Source organism: Thalassophryne amazonica, chromosome 17 (genome assembly GCF_902500255.1).
Source record: "Thalassophryne amazonica chromosome 17, fThaAma1.1, whole genome shotgun sequence".
NCBI lineage: Eukaryota > Metazoa > Chordata > Actinopteri > Batrachoidiformes > Batrachoididae > Thalassophryne > Thalassophryne amazonica.
Genome location: NC_047119.1, coordinates 14990018 through 15012046, shown reverse-complemented (window position 1 = coordinate 15012046; position 22029 = coordinate 14990018). Strand labels below are relative to the sequence as shown.

Below are 22029 nucleotides of genomic sequence, written 5' to 3'. Positions count from 1 at the left end.
TGAACAATATATACAAAATGGTCTATATGTTTTGTTTGTCTTCATCTCAAAGCAATTTCTGTATGCTATTACACAAAGGCCACATCACAAACTTCTCCTTCTATGAAGCTGACTGTGTGTTTGTTCTCTCCTGCTCTGAAAGCAACATTCACACTTCGAGGGTCATTCAGCTTGAGGAGCAGCTGCCCCCTCACTCCATTGATATGGTAAACAGTGCTTTACGCCGGCGCGAGAGAGCTTGCCACAGGCTTATCCAGTAACATTCACAGGAAAACTAGTCGAGCATTCCTGATACTCACACACTCTGTTTGAGCATGTGAGATTGTATGAGAGGCTCTCCGTCTGCTCACTTTCACTTTGACTGTGCGTAATGGCGCAGGGCGCATTGGAGCAGGCAGGGGGCTATTCAAACGGGCCAACTAGTAACACATCACTCCTAAAAACAATCTTTGGTGTGTCACGTGAGGTGAATCTGCCCTACGATTGGATTTTGGAAAACCATGTGACGGTGAACCAATTCCGATTGGACACTCACATTGCGCACTTCATTATGCAGCCTCTATGAAAAGTCCACGGAGTTAACTTTTCAGCAAAAAAAAAAAGTAAATTTCTATCTCATATCATTAAAAAGTTATTTATAATTTAGTAAAGCTTGGTCTCAGTCGGCCCCAGAGGGTTAAACCCTTAGATCTTCAGCAAATGTATTTATAAAGAGAAACTGCATGAACTACACAAGTTTTTTTATTTTCTAATAAGAAGTTTATTCATTGAGGAGAAACAAATGCTAAATTATTGTGTCGTAACTTAATTTTTGTTCAGCCTTTGTGACCTGTCTTCATGAAGTTAGATACAAAAATTTTGAAATTGGCCCTATCCTGCAATGATAAAGAATCCTTAAAAAAATACTGGATCTGGATTGTGTTCCGGATCATTACCAAAACTTAATCACTTCTACGTTAGGCCAAGATAAACCCCTGGTAAAAAATTTCATTGAAATCCGTTGAAGATTTTTTGAGTAATCCTGCTAACAAACCAACCAACCAACCAACAAACAAACAGATGTGACCGAATACATAACCTCCTTGGCGGAGGTAAAAACCCAAAAACCAACATCAACAAGGAATTGTCAAGCATGTGGAAACAGAAATGTTGCATTTAGGTAACATATATACACATCGAGTCCTGTGATCACAACAACTGATGTCTCAAAGACGAGGCAAAAACAGCACAGTCCAACTAAAATGGATTACAGTTCAATTAAATTTATTTTATGTAGTGCCAAATCACAACATAAGTCACCCCAAGCTGCTTCACAAGGGTAAGATCTCATGGAGCAATTAGTGAGCGAGTCATAGATTTTACTATGGCACAGTCAGTCCAGACATCACTATGTGCAGGGAGTCTGTCAGTCAGTCAAGTAAAAGTAACAATTGTGAGCAAGGTTACTTAATTACTTGTCACTAAATGTAGTACATGCATTATGCATAGTGACCCCAAGAATTCATTTGGTATTAGGGTCAAACGAGCAAAAGTAAAGGCCACTGGGGCATATTTTTGAAAAATCTTGTGAGTGTGATGTTATTTTTTTTAACTGCATGAATGTCACCAACGTTGGTATATGTATTAGGTATAATGACGCCAAACTTGGGGTCAATAGGTCAAAGGTCAAGGTCAGTATAGCATACTTTGTAAAAAAAAATCTTGTGAGTGCAATAACTTCTTTCCTAATTGCCTGGTTGTCACCAGACTCGGCATCTGTTTGTTAGGCATAGTGACCCCAAGAAGACTATTAATTTTAGGGTCAAATGGTCAAAAGTCAAAATCACTGAACTGTAGTTTGTAAAAGCTTTCCGCAGAAAGGCATCACTTTACAACGGTAAATTTATCAGTGTTTGCCCCAGGGTGCTGTAGATTAGTGTAGACTATGTGCTTGTTTTGACCACATGATGCTGTGTTAGCATACATACATACTCCAGATCTGGTGGCAGGGTGGCTTAGTGGTTAGCACTGTTGCCTCACAGGAGGAAGGTAGTGGGATCACTCTGACCCGTAGCCAAGGGGGATTGTTGTGGTGTGGGTCCGCAAAAATACGTCGGTAAAGCATATCACTACTTGGCCTTTTCTGCATGCGCGATGATGTCATGCTCTGTCATTGTCCTGCGTTGTTGAGCAGTGTAAACACTCTACAGGAGATGCATTCGTATCTGCAACGTTTTATCGTGTCATTTTGTCCGCACATATGGAACGCGGGAGAGGTCGCTTAAATTGATATTTTTATAAAAATTTGTTCGCACGTTTTCCTTTAATTGAGGCCTCAAATTAATAACAAGTGTGCACGTTTTTCTTTTTCTCTGGCTGTGATCATTTGTGAACACGTTTTCCTTTAATTGAGGCCTCAAATTAATAACAAGTGTGCACGTTTTTCTTTTTCTCTGGCTGTGATCATTTGTGAACACGTTTTCCTTTAATTGAGGCCTCAAATTAATAACAAGTGTGCACGTTTTTCTTTTTCTCTGGCTGTGATCATTTGTGAACACGTTTTCCTTTAATTGAGGCCTAAATTTATAGCCAGTAGTACCACCAAACTCACATCACATATCAATAAAATCCAGCTTTAAATAAAAAGCTATTGAGATTTTATTCATATTTATTACAATAAAAAAATCTTCAAAATTCTATAATACTACTTTTTCCAAACTAAGTACTGTAGTACAACCAGAGGGAACTCACTGATGTGTGATGTGAGTTTGGTGGCACTACAAACCATAAATATGACATAGTGAGTTTTCATCAAAGCATTTCCTTTCGTCGTGGTAATTTGTTGACGGTCCCTAAACTCTGGTCTCGCAGCCGGCTGCTTGGACAATGGCACAAGTTTCTTGTATATCTGCTATCTGCTTTGTGTTTTCCTGTCAAGTTCTTATTTTTTGATTATGAGGCTCCAGCTGTACCATAGGACAGCGTAATGTCATCTTTTTAGAGGTGTTGGACTACCGCTAAATGCGTATTGAGTATTTGGATGGATTGTGACATGCTGACTATATCGTACACTAGTAGCCAAAATTTGTATTATGCAAGAATTAAGTCTTTCTTTCTCTGTCATGTTTTGCCTACGTACTCATCCTACTCTATCTCCTCCCCTCTATCTTGGGCCCAAATCCAATTAGCGGGCACTTCCTGCATTTAAAGCCTTTCTTTCATTCCATTATCAGGACCCACCATACAACTTGCATCTTATTTCATTAAAAAAAGACCAAATGTTAGCCACGTCTCGTCCATAATGCAAACCACAGACATGCTGCTTTGCTCTTTGGTCCATTCAGCTGTCCAGCAGGGGTGCCTAACGGACGGGGATTTCGGGAAGAAGAACAGAATGAATGAAGTCGAATCTGAAAGCTCTGCTTATAAGCCAAGGTTCCGAGTGAATACGATTTCACCGACCTAAATGATGACAGAGCTGAGGCTTCGCTTCTCTGTCTTTGACGGGTGGAGATGGTTTTCACTTGGCCCTTCAATGATATGGAAATGGTCAGATCTAAGATTTGAATGTAGCCTGTAAAATGAGCATAATGCCTGAGGCTGTCAAACTCCAAAACACCTTGGCTGGAGTTTATATTGTAGTCAGTACTGTAGCTCATTACAGTTAACCTTGAGAGAACTTTGCAACACAAAGCCAGTGATGCTGAATCATATAATATTATTCTATCGGCTCTATCCAATTTGACTTTGCCTCAATCAGTTTGACCTTTGCCTCTCTCTGTTCACTTTAAACTCTGCTCCACCGCTGGCTGCCCTCTACTCTGGCCTGGATGCCCTCTCCAGACTTGCTGAAGATCCAGTTTGCTGAGTGTTTGCATCACGTCAACAAATCTCAATCTGCAGCCTTCCTCCCATCAACCCCAGGCTTGGCTGCGTTTGTACTTAATAGCCTATCAGGTTGCTGTTTATTGATAAAGCAGCATTATTTAGCCCTGAGTACCTGCCTTCCCACACACCTGCACCAGCTCTAAGAGCTTAGTCATTCTGACAACGCAGTGTCAGGATAAAGACACACAAAGCGGCAACATTCCCCCAGTTGATGGGGAAACTGCTTATTTTTTCCTCTCGGTCCAGACTCAGTTCATGTCGTTAAGAACAGTTAACTAATAACACTTTAAACTGGGTTCAGCCAGAGAGCCACAACTTCAAGCCTGGGGACATACAATATGGCCAGGAAGTAACTACAACCCTCTCTCCATCGATAAGACTAGCAGATCCCATTACCATGGTGACCTGCGGTACACTGCCACTTGGTCTTGATCATATAAAAGCCATTTCACAGCGCCATCCCCGCCGGAGCACCGGTGAAGTGGAATATTCATTATTCAAATTTTAAGCATTGGAAATCCCAATATGTTACTAAGGCCAGATGAGATGAGATGAAAAAGCTTAGCCTTTTGTCCAGGGAGCATTGACTAATCATCTTGCTCCCCAAAATCAATTCCCCCGCTATAAGCATCAGACACTCCTGATTGTACTGTACTGTTTAAGACCCCCTGCCGCTATCACCGAATACTCCTGCTGGCTGCCCAGAATAACTTATTGATTAGTGATTATGTTACGGGTTGGTGTGGGTGGCCCGGGGAGGAAGATGGACTGGCCTCAGTCATCTCCACTGGGCTATATTTGGGTCGTCTGTTACCAGATCTAGCGGATTCTGACATTCTCACCTGATGCCAAAAGCGCTGTGGATGGGAAGACAGCAGAGCGAATTTAATGAGGTTTTCCAAAGTATGAATATAATGAGAAATCTTTGAGGGTTTATGGTGTAAGATGCTTCAAGTGCAGTACTACAGCGGGGACTTTGAGACAAATAATAAAGTAAATCTAAGTAAAAGGGCATGCGTTAGAGTGCCAGTTACTGCTGATGTCCCAGTGTATTATAAAGGCAGAGGTTATATGCACAGCGATCGTGTATGCAGTGGACTTCCATACACAAGGATAGTGTACATAATACCGCAACAGGCTATATACTTAACATGCTTTGCTGGTGTGAGTACGTAAGTCAAGATTCAAGATTCAATTTATTATTATACCCTTGGGTAAAATTATTTACAGTGAGTGAGTCATCTCGTTTGGTAAACACAGCAAAACACAAGGCAAATTGCTAAAAAGCTAAAAGAACAACAAGGACGGCCCCAAAATAAAATAAAAGCAAGATGAGTTAAAACATCGATAAAAATGTACTGATGAATGCACTGATGTCTTGACAGCTACACTATATCCCACTTGAATCTGCACACAGTTCTGTGATATTATGCACCAGACTGAAGAATAAAAGTGGCCTGAGTGACAAAAAAAGATAGGACTGGATTGTATTCAACTTCAAATAATATTGCATCATTGACTTCTTTCAAAAGCTGATTATGTTTACTATGATTTCTATTTACTGTCGATAAATACATAGTGTTAAGGCCTACCTGTGTGTGGGTGAAGTGCGACGATAACGCTGAAGACTTCGCCAGGAAAAAGGGAAGACTCTACTGACTGCACCACCAACATGCACACACACAAGGTGGCACTAAATCATCTTGTGATTGCTCGTATGAGCCATTTATTAAGGGGCCAATCTGTTGTGTACCAAAGCCCACTTTTGCAAATCCACTTTGAAAAGTAATGGTCTCACTTCAAGGTTAGACCCAACTTTTCAACCAGCTTTTAGGGTAGTGGGTTCTAATACAGTGTACTAATAGTCCACACAGCGAAAGCTGAAGTGTTAAAAATCTTATAGCCAAAAATTTCAGAGTTGATTTTGCCTTTTAAAATCTTATTTGAACACTTGCTGGGTTAGTTATTGCACAGTGATGAGTTATTTCTGAAAGTGTTGAATCAACGTGCTACAAGTGGAATTTAACTCTTTGAAGGTGTTTGTTTGTTTTTTTTTTTTTTTAACTCTGATAACTCATAAAAATGATTTCTTATGACACATTTGCAATGGTCACTTCATAACCAGAATGTTGTGGGTTCGAACTCAACCAGATGCCTTTGTGTGTGGCATTCCTATAAATGGTAGCCAAACAAATGTGTTAAAGCCTCATAGTTACACTGCCTGTGTCCCTGGACAGGATATTTCAACTGCGCATCCCAGTCCACACAGCTGTAAATGGGGACTGGCCTCGGCTGGGGAAGTAACCCATATCGGACTGGCGTCTTGTCCAGGGTGAGTCATGCATTCTCCTTCACTTCACACTATGTAATCTTGGGATAAGCATGGGCACCAATGGGCCTCAGGACATATTTCTACCACTTTCTTTGTAAATACAGGTTCATCAGAGGATTATCCCAACCATCTTTTTTGGGCCTTGATTTTGTTGGAGTAATGCAACATACTGAGGCAGACAATACTAATACTAATCTTTTGAAAAATGCCAATATTGAGACTTCCTTTGCTCAGTCCCTTGTTGGGGAGGTGATGTTCTAGAGGTTAAAGAAGTGGGCTTGAGGCCAGAGGGTCCTCACTTCAAATCCTCATCAGACTGGCAGAGTTTTGGGGCATAGCATGGTATGCAAGTTGCTCCAGGTGGGCAGTTGAGCACCTTGTATGGGAGCATGCTGACACTGGTGCTTGTGAATTGGTGAATGTGGGGCATCACTGCAAAGCGCTTTGAGCTTCTGATTCATATGGAAAAGTGCCTTATAAATGTAGTCCATTTACCAATGTTAGGGCCCTGTCCCACTGGCGTTTAGGAGGATGAATTGCGTATGGATTCCGCACAAAATTGGCCCATATTCGCCAAACATCCGCAATATCTGTGTAACATGCATGTATGATTCGGCTGTATGAGTCGCCCGTGATCATCTGCAGAGGCACGCATGTCCACAGCCAGGATTTTTGAGCTCTGGATGCGGATGACATCCGCCTATATACTCCATATATACTCAATTCATACACAATACATACTCACTCTATGTGCTGTATACCTGCCGTTAACTGCTGATATCCGCAACTGATGGGGATTTGCGGCTTGGCAGTGGACCGGGACAGTGTGTAAAACTGATATATTGCGTGCCCATCATGTCCACATCACAAACTAAAATATGTTGTAGCAAATGCATACAGATTGGGCACAAATAAAGCATTTTCATTACATCTGCTTTGCAGTTGATTTGTGGACAATCTGTGAATGCATAACAAACACGTCACATAAACCCAAAATTTGGCAGAAAGCGACATACCTGCCAGTCAGTGCCGGTGTCCCATTGAGATGAGGTGAACGTCGAGATGAGGTGCGTCGCGCTACTGCGTATGCGTGCGCATGCGCTCTACCCCGGACTTGAAGACGTCACCCGTCGAGATGAGATGCCTCGCGCAACTGCACATGGGGAGATGATGTAACTCGCTCGACGTGCAACTGCGCATGCGCACTTTGTTTTTTTTTTTTGTTTTTTCCGTCAAAGTTTTTTTTTATTATTAATTGTATTCAGTGTATTTATAGCCTAGTAAGTAAAACATTTTCTGTATTTTATGTTAGGGAGCATAAGTATATTTTGCCTGTCGAAATAAGCTAACTCCAGGTTAAAAATACTTATCGTTTTATAGTGAGTAGATTTTATACATTACTACGTTCGGATGAACAATTTATACATTTACTTGCCCATCAAAATAAGCGAACTTTGTCAAGTAATTTTTTTAGTGCACACATATGCAGTTACGCGAGGAACCTCATCTCAATGGCGCACCTCATCTTGACAGAACACCCGTCCGGCTGTGTAAATCCACAAAGACATAATAGCTGCTGCAACCCAGGACTTTTATTTAATGCCAACAAAAGGAAGAGTTGCTGTGTAGCCACAACTCACTCAAAAAAACAAAAACAAAAAAGAAAAAAAACGTCTCACACCCCGAGCGGCTTCCCCCCTCCCGCTCCCCAAAATCATGAACAGTTAACCTCGCATGACAACAAGAACAAACTCTGTGATCATCTTGTCCAAGTCCAGCAAATGCTCCAGAGGCTGTATTGTTGGTGTGAATAGTGATGCTGAAAGGAGCGAGTGCGCTTATTTTATGACCACAATGCAGATGCCATGCACACGCAACACGTGCGCAATGCATTCATAATCCACCCGTAATACTGCCGTGATAATCTCAATGTGTCGGATCAGTTTCCTCACTACATGCGTTATATAACCGTGATTGTTCATCATATATTCGCTATATATTATTAATATATCCGTAATTCATACTGGGACATTTATAATTTTTCGCCATTTTTGTTGCGGACGAATTTGTATACTCAATTCATGCGCAAGTAATCCTCTCCCCAGTGGGACAGGGCCCTTAAAACAGTCCCTCTTGATATTTTATAACATATTAATAGGCTTTGACTCCACCTCATAATTTGGATCCACACTTTAATTTAATTTAATTTAATTCCAGGGTGCACCTGAACTTTGAAGTTTCTTAAAAATCTCTTGCATTAACATGTCTTGCAATTTTAAAACAAATATTTTACATTTAGCCCTAATCAGTCCCCCCCCTCCACCAAAAGAGAAATCGTTGAGTGTTGAAGTTATAGTTTGGAGATTCTATCCGTGTCACACTCGGGGTGCAGACTCATCTCTCGCTCTGCTTCTTATTCTGTGCAAAGCCTGAAAAGTGGCTGTGATCAATACCTGCAGGCCCTTTCCTCAGTGCCAGAGGGATGTGTGTGTACGTGTGTGTTTGTGTGTTGGCATGTGCTGTGTCAGCACCTACTCAGGACTTCATCACCCTGCACATAGACATGTACACAAAAAAGACGGCCCCATCAACTGATACCCCAAACGTTGTTCATTTTCAGCTTCCCTTTCTCATTCATCACTCACTTTCTCTCTCTCTCTCTCACTCACTCACACACACACACACACACCCTCTATTATATCCTCTCATTCCAGGGCGTCCCAACAAGGATGTTAAATACCATTCAAATGTCAGCCGGCCGTATTGATTGGAATAATAATTCTGAAAGGTGGGAGAGGTGGCTTGTTGATGCTAAGCAAGCGTGTGATGGCCCCAAGTATCCTTCACTGTCATAAAGTTGCCATGTAAGGGTTCCCGGCTCCCGCTGCTGATGGTGGATGGCGGTTTATGTTAGACTGCCGAGGCTGCGTGTTTCTGTCATTAATCACCGTTGTTACGGGCCACTGACAGGCAGACTTAGATCACCGCTGAGAGCGATCGGGTCATTGTAAACACCTTCAGATTAAACTGATCATGTGTACGTGAGTGGAACAGAGGCCGTTTTTAAATCCAGGTGCTTTTCCCTCATTCTTCTCATGAATGTGGTAAAAGATGCAGTTGAGACTCCGCAATATGCAGATGATGTGCTCTTCTCAAACCTGTGTATTTGACTTTCTCTTACATTAACTGATACTGTTAAAAATGCTGCCATATATGTCAGGAACTATGACTATTTCTGTGACAATCAACAAATGTCATGTCAATAATGATGGTCAGTTTTGGTAGTTAATAAAATTGTAGATTGTATGCTGAACATGTATTTCTGTAAAGTAGTACAATGTAGTTTTAATGTAGCCAAACTGCAATAGGAAAAGCACGTTTTCCCACACAGTACTGCTGCTATCTGTTCATTCACTGAGGTGTTGAGACAGATTTCTCCAACACACCGACTCGAGGCAAATGTAACATTGTTTTTAGTGCTCAGAGCACTGAAAATGACATTTTAATGTGAAGCACATTCAGTGGAACTGCTTTTTTGTGGAGAAATAGGCACGGTGAAAACACTTTAACATCTGCACTAAAATAACTTTTTACACTCACATTGAAAAGAAAAAGGTAAAATGATGATAAAGCGCCTCACACTCTGGCGATTATATTATTTGCTTCCCTCAGTGTGTGAAGATTTTTACAGTGCATAATTATTTAGATGGGTAGCATAACAATATCCTACTCGTTTAAATGTGTAACTACAAATTTATGTGGCACTGCTTCACATTATCTCTAAATCACGTTGGTATGTTAAATTTTTTTGTTTCAATAAAATTTCTTTCTTTTTAATCTAAATTACTTTGAGGGCAGCATGGTGGATTAGTGGTTAGCACTGTTGCCTCTCAGTAAGAAGGTTGTGGGATTGCTTCCCGCCTGGTCCTTTCTGTATGAATTTTGAAGTTTCTCCTTGTGTTCATGTGGGTTTCCGCCGGGTTTTCCAGCTTCCTCTAGCTTCCAAAGAAATTTAGGTTAGGTGAACTGCAGACTTTAAATTGACTGTAGGTGTGAATGTGTTTGTCCTATGTGTGGCCCTATGACAGACTGGCATCCTGTCCAGGGTGCACTCTGCCTCTAGGCCTACAACTGCTGGGATAGGCTCCAGCCCATCCCCCTGTCACCCTTGATTGGAGTAAGATGGTATAGCAATTAAATAAATTACTTTGAACATACCTTTTTTTTGTTGTTTTTGAAGAAAATCTTGTTTTTCAACTTCACAGGTCAGCGGTATTACCATACCCTACAGCATCTGTCTACCAACGCTACTGCTCTGTCTATTGTCAAAATAAGTAAATAAATAAATGTGATTGATGATCAAATTCAGATACGTCTCGCCTTATGAAAAAATATCATGTTTTATGATTGTTCAACACCTCGTTAAATGTCTATTTACGAATTTAACAGAAGAATAAAAACAGACCAGCACAAGAAAGAAACAACAAAAAGTTGAGAGCATTTATAAATTAATAATAATCAAGTTAAAGAAGTAATTTTTTGAAATGCACATTTTCTTGTATTGTCCTGTAAATTTTAACACTATCTATCTATCTATCTATCTATCTATCTATCTATCTATCTATCTATCTATCTATCTATCTATCTATCTATCTATCTATCTATCTATCTATCTATCTATCTATCTATCTATCTATCTATCTATCTATCTATCTATCTATCTATCTATCTATCTATCTATCTATCTATCTATCTATCTATCTATCTATCTATCTATCTATCTATCTATCTATCTATCTATCTATCTATCTATCTATCTATCTATCATTATTTTCATTATTTTATATATATATAAACCAAAAAAATTGGAAATGTGTGATTCTTCAGGTAAAACTGGAGTTGCGTCAGGAAGGACATTCAGTGCCAGATCTCATTGTTTGTATATCAAAGGCTGATATACAGTATATATTCTGCATAATTAATAATTATAATGTTGGGATCCAAAGTGTGACAGGTAGTAACACAACAGTATAGAAAAGCATATTTCTGTTATGATCTCTATCAGACGTATGTTGTGTACGAGTAGTTTTGCTGTTTTTCAAAAATCCAAAAATCCTTTTCTTAATATTTATCTCCAGTACAAATATGATTAACATTCACTTTTTACTCATAAAATGTATAGACACAACAGCAACAACAACAAATACTCTGCTCACCAAAGGTCAAGACGTAGTCCATCATCCTTTCATGGCAAACTGACCATGCATCATGATTTACATTTAAAATGCAAGCGTCCTACACGGTTAAGATAATTCCTTACCTGGCTGGTATGTCGATGTTGGAGATGGCATAGAAGTACTTGAGCAGATTGTCTCTCTGGACGTAGGTGCCTCCGAGGGCAGGCCTGAGAAGCCTCATTCTAAGGTTGGTGAAGGTGAAGAAGTCTCTCAGTCCCTTCATACTTTCCATGCGAGTGTATAGGCCGTCCATGTTCTGTAGCCGAGCTCCGGCAAACACGGCAAATCTCGCCCGCACCTCAAACTTCACATTCTTTTCATTCTTGGAGCCCACCCAGCGTGAGTACTGCTCAGTGCAGATGACTCTCGTGATATTGGCAGGTGAAAGGTCGCGCACACGTTTTGGTGGCATATTGAAGGCGTCGAGGCAGTCGTCAGCGTAGAACTGGTAGGGCTGCCAGGATTGACCATGGTCCATGGACTTATCTAGTACCATGATAGTTGGACGACCATACTCAAAGGTGATCTGGATGTCTTCTGTGAGCTCCAGACTCTTGTTCCAGGACAAGGTGATGTTAGCCAGCAGGGGTTCTGGGTGGCGTCTCCATGTAACTGTCTGCCAGTAGGTAATTAGACCGCTGCGTTCACGATCCTGCATCAGCTGAGGAGGGTGGGCCAAGTCTGGGTTTGAGGCATCACACTCGTCACTGCACAGGTACGGGTTCTCCTGTAAGAGGAGACAATAATCAATCATTTAGAACATGAAGCTTATGCTGTCAATAAAAAAGCCAAAAATCATAGTTTTAGTCTGTTGATTAGGAAACAACATTTCTAACAAGATATTTGGCAGCTCATTTGTGTTTCCGTGTGTTTCCTCCCTCAACAATATTGACCGTTGAAGAGGACAAATCAAAACTTCTGATCAATCCTTCCACCTGTGAATGATTCTGTTTATTTGATCTCTGGTATTTACATGAATTCAAAAGATTTGTAGTTGTCTCTACAATGTTTTCTACTCTCCACGAAAGTATTACTGTTGCGTGTAAATGAGGAGTTCCTTCAAGTCCTTGCCTAGGAAGTTGGATACATCGATCTTTAAAGGCAATTTGCCAAAACAACATAACAGGAAGTGTGAAGATCAGGATGATCATGCAGTTTCAGTATCTTTGCATAGACAGCAGAGTGCCACTGCACTTTTAAGTCCACAGAATTGATCTTTCTCTTTTAGCGATGCCAAGACTTTCAAAGGCAATGCCCTGATGCAGAATTAAGACAAAGTTACCTTCATTATTAGCACTTCACACAGAGAGCTGCAAGCCACTTTCCACCTGGGCTGAATCACTTTTTTTTTTTTTAAAGAGATGACATACAGATGCAGATTCTTTATTGTCACTATAACCAGAACAACCAAGGCTGAGGTGCAAGTCTTTCAATGCAAATATAAACCTGAGTAAACCACGCACAGACTTGAAAGGTCTGAGGAAGAAAAGAAAAATAAACTGAGAATTTAACTGAATGAAAGATGTATGACCAGAGTGCAAATTAAAAAAAGAAAAAAGAAAGAAAAATGCCATTACAAAAATGACATTACATCTCTTTCTTTCAATGTGACTAAATCATCTTCATGCCTCATTTTTTTTTATTAGTTGAGATTCCATTCCTGTTTACCAAAAATATCAGGTTTGTTATTTTTCAAGAAATTCCAGATACAACACCAAGGCCTCCTAATCCACAGTCCATCTCAGTGTCATACTCTGGAGCTCCATCCATTTTAACTTCTTTTTTCAACTTAACTAGAGAAATATTGTGGCATTAACACAGTTGAAAGTTGAAAAAAAAAAGTTGAAAAACTTAAAAAAAAAAAAAAAAAAAAAAAACATTTATGCAAATTGTTACATCAACTTTTCCCGTTGAGACAGCAGTTCCTTTTTTAGAGTGCATCCTTTATCCTGATTGCTGGTCTTTGATCCTGATAATTAAAATGATTGAGAATTGAGAATTCTTACCCCAATAGATAACCTTTGATTCTGCATGTTGGCTTTTGATGGCCCAGAATGTCAGTCTTTGACCCTAATTACTCCTGATTACTCAACGGTTTGAACCTGAGCTTTGCTCTTTATTTCTCATCCTTGAACTTTGATCCTGTTTGCTTACACAGCATCTTCACATAGACACAGCCTGATCTATAACCTTTCATCCAAAATCTGACATTCTGACGTCTGACAATTCTGATTATTACCTCTGCCAATGAAGTTGGAGGAGGTTATGTTTTCGCCCCCCTGTTCAGTTGTTTGTTTGTAAACAGCCTGTAACCCACAACTTTTCAGATATATAATTATGATTTTTTTGCTGAAGATTCATGTCCTGATAGGCAAGAACTGATTAAATTTTCAAGGTCATAGGCCAAAGGTCAAAGTCAGGAAAAATCTTGGAAAAATGGAAAAATCCCAAACTTTAACATTGAATGAATTATCCAAAATTTCTAACTTTGTTAAAAAAGATCAGATTTCTTTCATCATTTGAGAGTGTTATGTAGGATGATATCCTTGATCAACTGACAAAGTTTGATCTGGATTTGATCCAGATTACAGATTTTGTGGCCATTTAACTTTAACATTGAAAACCATATTTAATGTATATTTTACATTATATCTTAATCAAACGTGCCATGAGTCACTCTCATATTTGAAAGTGAGGTGCAGACTGACAGTCACTATCACCTGACAAAGTTTGATCTGGATTCTGGATTTTGGGGACATTCAGATGTACGAGGGCTGTCCGTAAAGTATAGGTCCTTTTTATTTTTTTCAAAAACTATATGGATTTCATTCATATGTTTTTACGTCAGACATGCTTGAACCCTCGTGCGCATGCGTGAGTTTTTCCACGCCTGTCGGTGACGTCATTCGCCTGTGAGCACTCCTTGTGGGACGAGTCGTCCAGCCCCTCGTCGGAATTCCTTTGTCTGAGAAGTTGCTGAGAGACTGGCGCTTTGTTTGATCAAAATTTTTTCTAAACCTGTGAGACACATTGAAGTGGACACGGTTCGAAAAATTAAGCTGGTTTTCAGTGAAAATTTTAACAGCTGATGAGAGATTTTGAGGTGATTCTGTCGCTTTAAGGACTTTTCACGGTGCAAGACGTCGCTCAGCGCTCTCAGGCAGCGTCATCAGCCTGTTTCAAGCTTAAAACCTCCACATTTCAGGCTCTATTGATCCAGGACGTCGTGAGAGAACAGAGACGTTTCAGAAGAAGTCGGTTTCAGCATTTTATCTGGATATTCCACTGTTAAAGGAGATTTTTTTAATGAAAGAAGTGCGGACGGGTCCGCGCGTCGGGACGCAGCCGACGCAGCGCGGCGGCACAGGAAAAACACCTCCGTGTTGATAACCATTTGTTAAAATCCAGTTGGCTTTTGATGGCTTTCAGTGGAGTGAGTATATGAGAAATTGTTTATCAGCTGGAGATGTTCCAACTTGTCCTTAAGGCTTCCAGCAGAGGTGTTTTTCCTGTGGCGGAGCATCGCGGCGGCTGCGAGCCGACGCTGCAATCCGCCCGCACGTCTTTCATTAAAAAAATCTCCTTTAACAGTGGAATATCCGGATAAAATGCTGAAACCGACTTCTTCTGAAACTTCTCTGTTCTCTCACGACGTCCTGGATCAATAGAGCCTGAAATGTGGAGGTTTTAAGCTTGAAACAGACTGACGACGCTGCCTGAGAGCGATGCACGACGTCTCGCACCGTAAAAAGTCCTTAAAGCGACAGAATCACCTCAAAATCTCTCATCGCCGTTAAAATTTTCACTGAAGACCAGCTTAATTTTTCGAACCGTGTCCACTTTGATGTGTCTCACAGGTTTAGAAAAAATTTTGATCAAACAAAGCGCCAGTCTCTCAGCAACTTCTCAGACAAAGGGATTCCGACGAGGGGCTGGACGACTCCTCCCACAAGGAGTGCTCACAGGCGAATGACGTCACCGACAGGCGTGGAAAAACTCACGCATGCGCATGAGGGTTCAAGCATGTCTGACGTAAAAACATATGAATGAAATCCATATAGTTTTTGAAAAAAATAAAAAGGACCTATACTTTACGGACAGACCTCGTATGTTTAAAAAACCCATTTTATGTACATTTTGCTTTATATCTCAATCAAAAGTACCTCAATCACTCTCATTTTTCTGTTATGGATTTACCCACACCAGCAAAATTGGATGGAGGCTCCAATTTTATGCCTGTTTGTCTGTCTTCCAGTTATCAGTCGGAAACCAAGTGCCAAAAAGCAAAGACAAATTGTGTATAGCAGAGAGAACCAATGTTCTGTGAAAATTCAGAAAATTCAGAAACCAAAAAAGTTGAAAAAAAAAAAAAAACCCAAACAAACCTGACAACACCACAAACAAACTTTGATTCAAGTGCAAGAACTAAATACATACATGCTCACATCTAATTTAGCTTATGAAAAGTCACTTCTAACAAGACTTTGACCTTGAAAATTTTTTTTCCAGTATAAAAATTTGTGGAATTGGAAACTCATGTTGGCGGAGGTTTGTGCTCTACGAGTGCGGTGCTCTAGTTATCCATTGATCTTTATCACTAATGTTTAATTCTGACTGACTATCATGATTACACAAATACAGTTGTGATTTGTTCCTGACCTGATTGAAGACCTTTGATATAGAAGGATTGGGTCCCACTGGGTTCCGCAGGACCCAATGCAAATCTTGCGGGAGCGGGTGGTTAGTGGTTCTCTGTGGGCAGGAGCAGGCGGCTAAAAAGAAAACCTTGCGGGTTTGGAAGCGACTGGATGACTCGGTTAACAACGGAGAATAGTGCAAAAGTATGTGGTGTCCACACGCTACTTTCATCTTAAATAGAACGTCTTTAATCTAACAGGCGCGGCAGACAACAAAAGCAGTAGAGACAGACAGACAGAGGTGCAGACGCAGCGAGTTACCACAGCAACACTGCATGCCCATATATGACACACCATATGAAACTTTTTAAACTAAATGAAAACAACAAAATAGGCATGCTAATCCTGACCAGTGTGTCAAAAGACACACAGGCCAGGTAAATGAAACAAACAACCCCATGAATCTCTTTATTAATAGCCTAAATTATGTGTTTTCTTCTGCGGGACAGAAGGAGAGACAAAATCAATGCATCTCTAATATTGTACGGGCATAAATTCTCAGAGTTTCGCAGGTGTGGGTAGGACTGGACATACAGATTGCAGGAATGGGTGGAAGTGCAACACATACGTTGCGGGTGCAGGCGGTAATGGCCCGAATTTCAGCGGGAGCAGGCAGGAGCGGGATGAAGAAATTAGTCCTGCTCAGGGCTCTACTGTACTTTGATACACTGATAACTCGTCTTTGATGCTGAATGCTGATGCTAATGCTGACTGCACTGATCTTTTGCCGGGTCAAAGCAAGCATGATCAAAGATCAACACTCATTTTCAGCAATCAGCATCAAAGTTCCGTTATCAGGATCAAAGATCAGCAATTAGTTTATCAAAGGTAATCAATTAGGTCAGGTTCAAAGATTAGCATTCCAGAATCAATTAAGGATCCAAAGTAGGCTCACCCCAATGATCTGGGCCCAAACCAAAATGAAATGGGTTCTTCCTTGGCCTATGCCCCACCCTTCCATCAACTTAAATTATATTTGATTGGCCCCTTTTTTAAATCAGTCCTCCTAACAACCAAACAAACCAAAAACCATATGCAGGTAATCACAGAACCTCCTTGGCAGAGATTGTTATAACATGATTTTATTCCTGATTGACGTGTGTCATTTTCCGCATCATAATAATTATCAAACCATTTAAGTGTGATGTGACTGTAACGCCTCATACTGAGACCTTTGCAGGGACATAAATGCAGCTTACTGTTATAAAATAGTCTGACATCCACATCATCGCAGGAGTTAAATATTTACCCAGAGAAATCCCACAGATCTTCACAAGCCATCTTTCATAGCGCATGGAATGCAAAAATCCACTCCAATGCTGTTTAAATGAGCTCACATTTCAATTTTATGGTGCCCCTGGATATACTAATTAGATAATGAGTTGTTATTTTCTTCAGCGTTAGTCACAGACATTTATCTTGTCACACACATCCACGATCTCCTTTCTTCATTCTTTACACCTTTGTAGTTTTAGTCAAGAATAAAACTGGACACTTTGACTGAAACAGCCGCCTCATCTTTACAAAGCAAGATTATTAAAAACAAATATATTTTGGAGGATTGTGTAAAACACATCTTCGATGAAAAATCGGTACATGGATATTTATGTGCATCATAAATTAGCTGCTGTTGTTGGGGAAATTTCTGCTGCTTTCTGAATTTTACTGAGTGATTCTTAACAGTCAGCATTTAAAAATATCATGCTTTTTGTCCCTTTTCCTTATCTTTTTTAAGAGTTCTCTTATTTATTTTTAACTATCAGTATTACACAGTTTGGTGAGGTTGCAGTCAAAGATAATCAAGGTGCTTTAAGAATCATTTAAAACTATTTATAGGCCTACATATTTGACATATGACAAAGGACAAACTATATTAACTACAAGTTTACAGTATGAGAAGTAAAAAATAACACTATGCTAAAATACCCTCGACCGTATGAGCATTGTGTTCTTTAAAATTTGCAGTTGTTTAATTATTAAGATCCTTTTGTCTTACATATAGTTTGTACATACTCAAGCCCCTCTATCAATAAATCAATCATAAACAATATTTACGTTTTAAGAGTGGAAGTTATGCAAATAAAAGAATATTTGTAGATCACCGCCTGCGCATTTGCTGGTATTAATGAGACAAATTTAATTCCATGGGAAGTTAGGTTTGAGTCAGAGGAAGTTAGCGTGCATGCTAATGCTGCAGAATGTCTTGTAAATGACTCCAGAGGTGTTATCAAGTGTTTGTCATTAGCTTTTACATAATATATGACAAAGAGGATATATTTACACACAAATGTTACTGAGTTTTGCAGCTTGCTACCAGTCTGTGATGTCACCATGCTAATATACGCAAAATGTCTCGTAAATGACTCCAGGGGTGTTATCAAGTGTTTATTTATCACTAGCTTTTACATAATATATGACAAAGAGGATATATTTACACACAAATGTTACTGAGTTTTGCAGCTAGCTACCAGACTGTGATGTCACCATGCTAATGTACGCAAAATGTCTCGTAAATGACTCCAGAGGTGTTATCATGTTACAAAAACAGCATTTTTAGTTTTAGAAGTGTTTATTTCTCGCTAGCTTTTACATAATATATGACAAAGAGGATTTATTTACACACAAACGACATGGAGTTTTGCAGCTAGCTACCAGCCTGTGACGTCACCATGCTAACCTACGCGAAATGTCTTGTAAATGACTCCAGGGGTGTTATCAAGTGTTTATTTATCACTAGCTTTACATAATATAGGACAAAGAGGATATATTTACACACAAATGTTACTGCATTTTGCAGCTACCTACCAGACTGTGATGTCACCATGCTAACGTTCGCAAAATGTCTCATAAATGACTCCAGAGGTGTTATCATGTTACAAAAACAGTGTTTATTTCTCGCTAGCTTTTACATAATATATGACAGAGGATTAATTTACACACAAACAAGATGGAATTTTGCAGCTAGCTACCAGCCTGTGATGTCACCATACTAACGTCCGCGAAATGTCTTGTAAATAAATTCAGAGGTGTTATTAGGTTCAGATGAGCGTTTTAAGTTTTAGAAGTGTTTATTTCTTGCTAGCTTTTACATAATATATGAGAAACATGTATATAGACACACAAAACAAAGCAATTTTGGAGAGACCAGCCACTGACGTCACAGTGGAGCTCTACTCTGATTGGCTGTCATGGCCGCCACTCAAAACAAAACTGAACAAATTGAAACAGAATGTGACAATTTTACCTTTTAAAATAGGTCAAGGTTAGGTATCTTTGACCTTGTCCAAGGTCTGTGTCCCAAGAATGTTCCCTGTCAATTTGAAGACTCTGGCAGTAATAGGACTGGAGTTATGCTGAGCACAGATGGACGGACAGATGCAAAGCCTTTGCAATACCCGCCACATTTAATGGCCTCAGGTAAAAACTGGTAGCAGCAAACATTTATCCTACTGAAAAGTCTTGCATTTTAGAAGCAGAGCTGACAGCAGCGTTTTCATTGAAACGCAATTTACATAGCTTGTTTCGAAATTATTATTGTTGTCATTGTTATTATTATTATTGTTGTTGTTGTAATTCAGTGTGTATGTAATACTTACATTGTGGACGATCTGTGCACGGACCACATAATGCGCTATAATCCGCTTGCCTGCTGCCTGTGCACGTGTGCTTCAATGGACTCAGGAACCGCTGCTCATACAGTCTTAATTTTGCCATCCAATTATTTCCCACAAAATAATTTCTATGGACGAAAATGGTCCTCTTTGTTAGAAATTGAAGTGTTACCATGGCAACGGCGGAAACAACAAAATTTCCCCATGACCCGGATCTCAGTAAATATGGAGGCTGGAGAGCAGATTTTGAGCTTTAAACTACTCAATAACATCAACATTTTTTTTCGGAAAAAATAAACTGCAGAAGAATTTCTGATTTGACCTTCAACGAAGTAGGACCTTGCTGTATTTACCAGTCAGAAAAATGGAATAAAGATATAAGTAAGTAATTTTCCACTAAATACAACAGTAAATTAAAAAAATCCTGCATATTCACCTCCACATATACAAACCTGCTCTCCAATTTTAATGACTTATTTACTAAATAACAGCACATATATTAATATATATATTAAATATACCGACACCGCAGTTAAGACCGTTTGAACATTAATTGCTCTGAAATACACGCTCTGCTTAGAGTTTAAATGCAGACTTTCACAGACAGGATTATGACTTTAAAATCTACCCAATGTCTATTGTTTGAGCATCAAACACTCGCCCCCTGATGACTTGAAAGGTGGCTCAAAATAGTTTGTAGTTTTGTCCTTCATGGAAAATGGCAGCTGTAGTCAGCAGGAGGCGAACGCTCCAACATGTGCAAACCAACATTCAGCCCAACTAATGAGCGTGACGGGCCGGTGTGCGGGGATCTGGATGGAAATGATGGATGTAGTCATGTTTTTGGGTGAAAGTTCAGCTGTACGGATCACACACAACAAACAGACAACAGACAGAAATTATTTTGGAGGGATGGTTTGAGAGCTTTTTGTCTATGCTTTGACATATTTCTTGTCCTCTGAATCCATATTTCAATTTCATTCAGTTTCCACATAAATTTCACATAAATTCAAGCGTCAACATGCCGAAAGACTACAAAGGCTGAGCCAAGTGGCAGTTGGAGCATTTCAGTTGGTGATTTATAATGTCTGTGAAACCCATATCTGTCTGTTTTGTTGGATTACTTGTTTACACAAAAACTAATAAAATGATTTAGAAATTTTTAAAAATGAAATTTGGTGAACGGGCAGAACGTGAGCCAAGAAAGAACCCTTTAAATGCTGGTGTGTAACTGGATGTAAGGATGTGGATCTAAGGGGCCGAATTTAAAGGTCGTCAATCGGGATCACAGCCCCATGGTCAGGATGAAAGGTCAGCGACAAGAATAAAAGGCCCCCATCAAAATTCTGTGATCAGGAAGAAAAGTCAAAACCATGGTCATATATCAGAGATAAGGATCACAAGTCAGGAATGTGACATTAGTGATTATGGTGAAAGTTGAGCAATTGAGATCAGAATCAAAGCACAGCAAACAATGTCAGAGGTCAGTAATCAGGATCAAAGATTAGTAATCAGGATGAAAGGTTATTGTTCATGATCAAGGGTCAGGATCAGAATCTAAATCTAAGGCCACTGATCAGGATCAAACGTCAGTAACCGCACTCAGATATCATAACTGGGATCAAAGTTCAAATTCTTGATCAAAGATTAGGATCAGGATCCAAGGCCCTTCAATCGGATTAAAGGTCAAAGATTATTAATCAGAATCAAAGGTCAATGTTCATGATCAAAGATCATAGTCAAATATTTTGTTCAGGATCCAAAAACCCATCTGTCACATCAAAGTTCAGCAAACACAGTCAAAGATTAGGATCAGTGCTCAGCAAGCAGGATCAAAGATCAGTAATCAGGATCAAAGGTCAACACACAATCAAAGGTCAGATTCAGGATCCATGGTCATTGATCAGGATCAAAGTTTGGCATTCAGCATCAAACTGTAGCTATTGAGACTAAAGACTAGCAATCAGGATAAAAGGCAAATCCTCATGATCAAAAGGTCATTAAATCAGGATCAAAGTTTGGTGAGCAACATGAAATACCAGCAATTAGGACAAATGTCAGAGGCATGCACTTTACAGAGGCATGCACTTGACTGAGCTCTCTTCTAGTTTTCTTCAGTTTTTTTGCTTTATGATTTGAGATGCTGCCATTAAAGCAGTGCTGCAGAATACTGACATACAGTAACTGGGAGGACAGATTGTGTGTCACAGCTTCTTTGTGGGCTCTCACTTTTCCATATCTATCCCTTCCCTTTGAATAACGTTGTTGAACTGCACCATGAGAAA

The 22029-nt window shown here is 39.8% G+C and overlaps 1 protein-coding gene across 2 annotated transcripts in view; it reads right to left on the bottom strand.

The window, feature by feature from the left end:
- The window catches only part of LOC117529417 (netrin-G2), a 177640-nt gene that overhangs the window by 127077 nt on the left and 28534 nt on the right, over positions 1 to 22029 (bottom strand). For both annotated transcript variants that reach the window (XM_034192193.1, XM_034192192.1), the window contains one exon: positions 11520 to 12163. In XM_034192193.1, coding sequence (XP_034048084.1) covers positions 11520 to 12163 — 644 coding nt within the window. The remainder of the gene's footprint in view (positions 1 to 11519; positions 12164 to 22029) is intronic.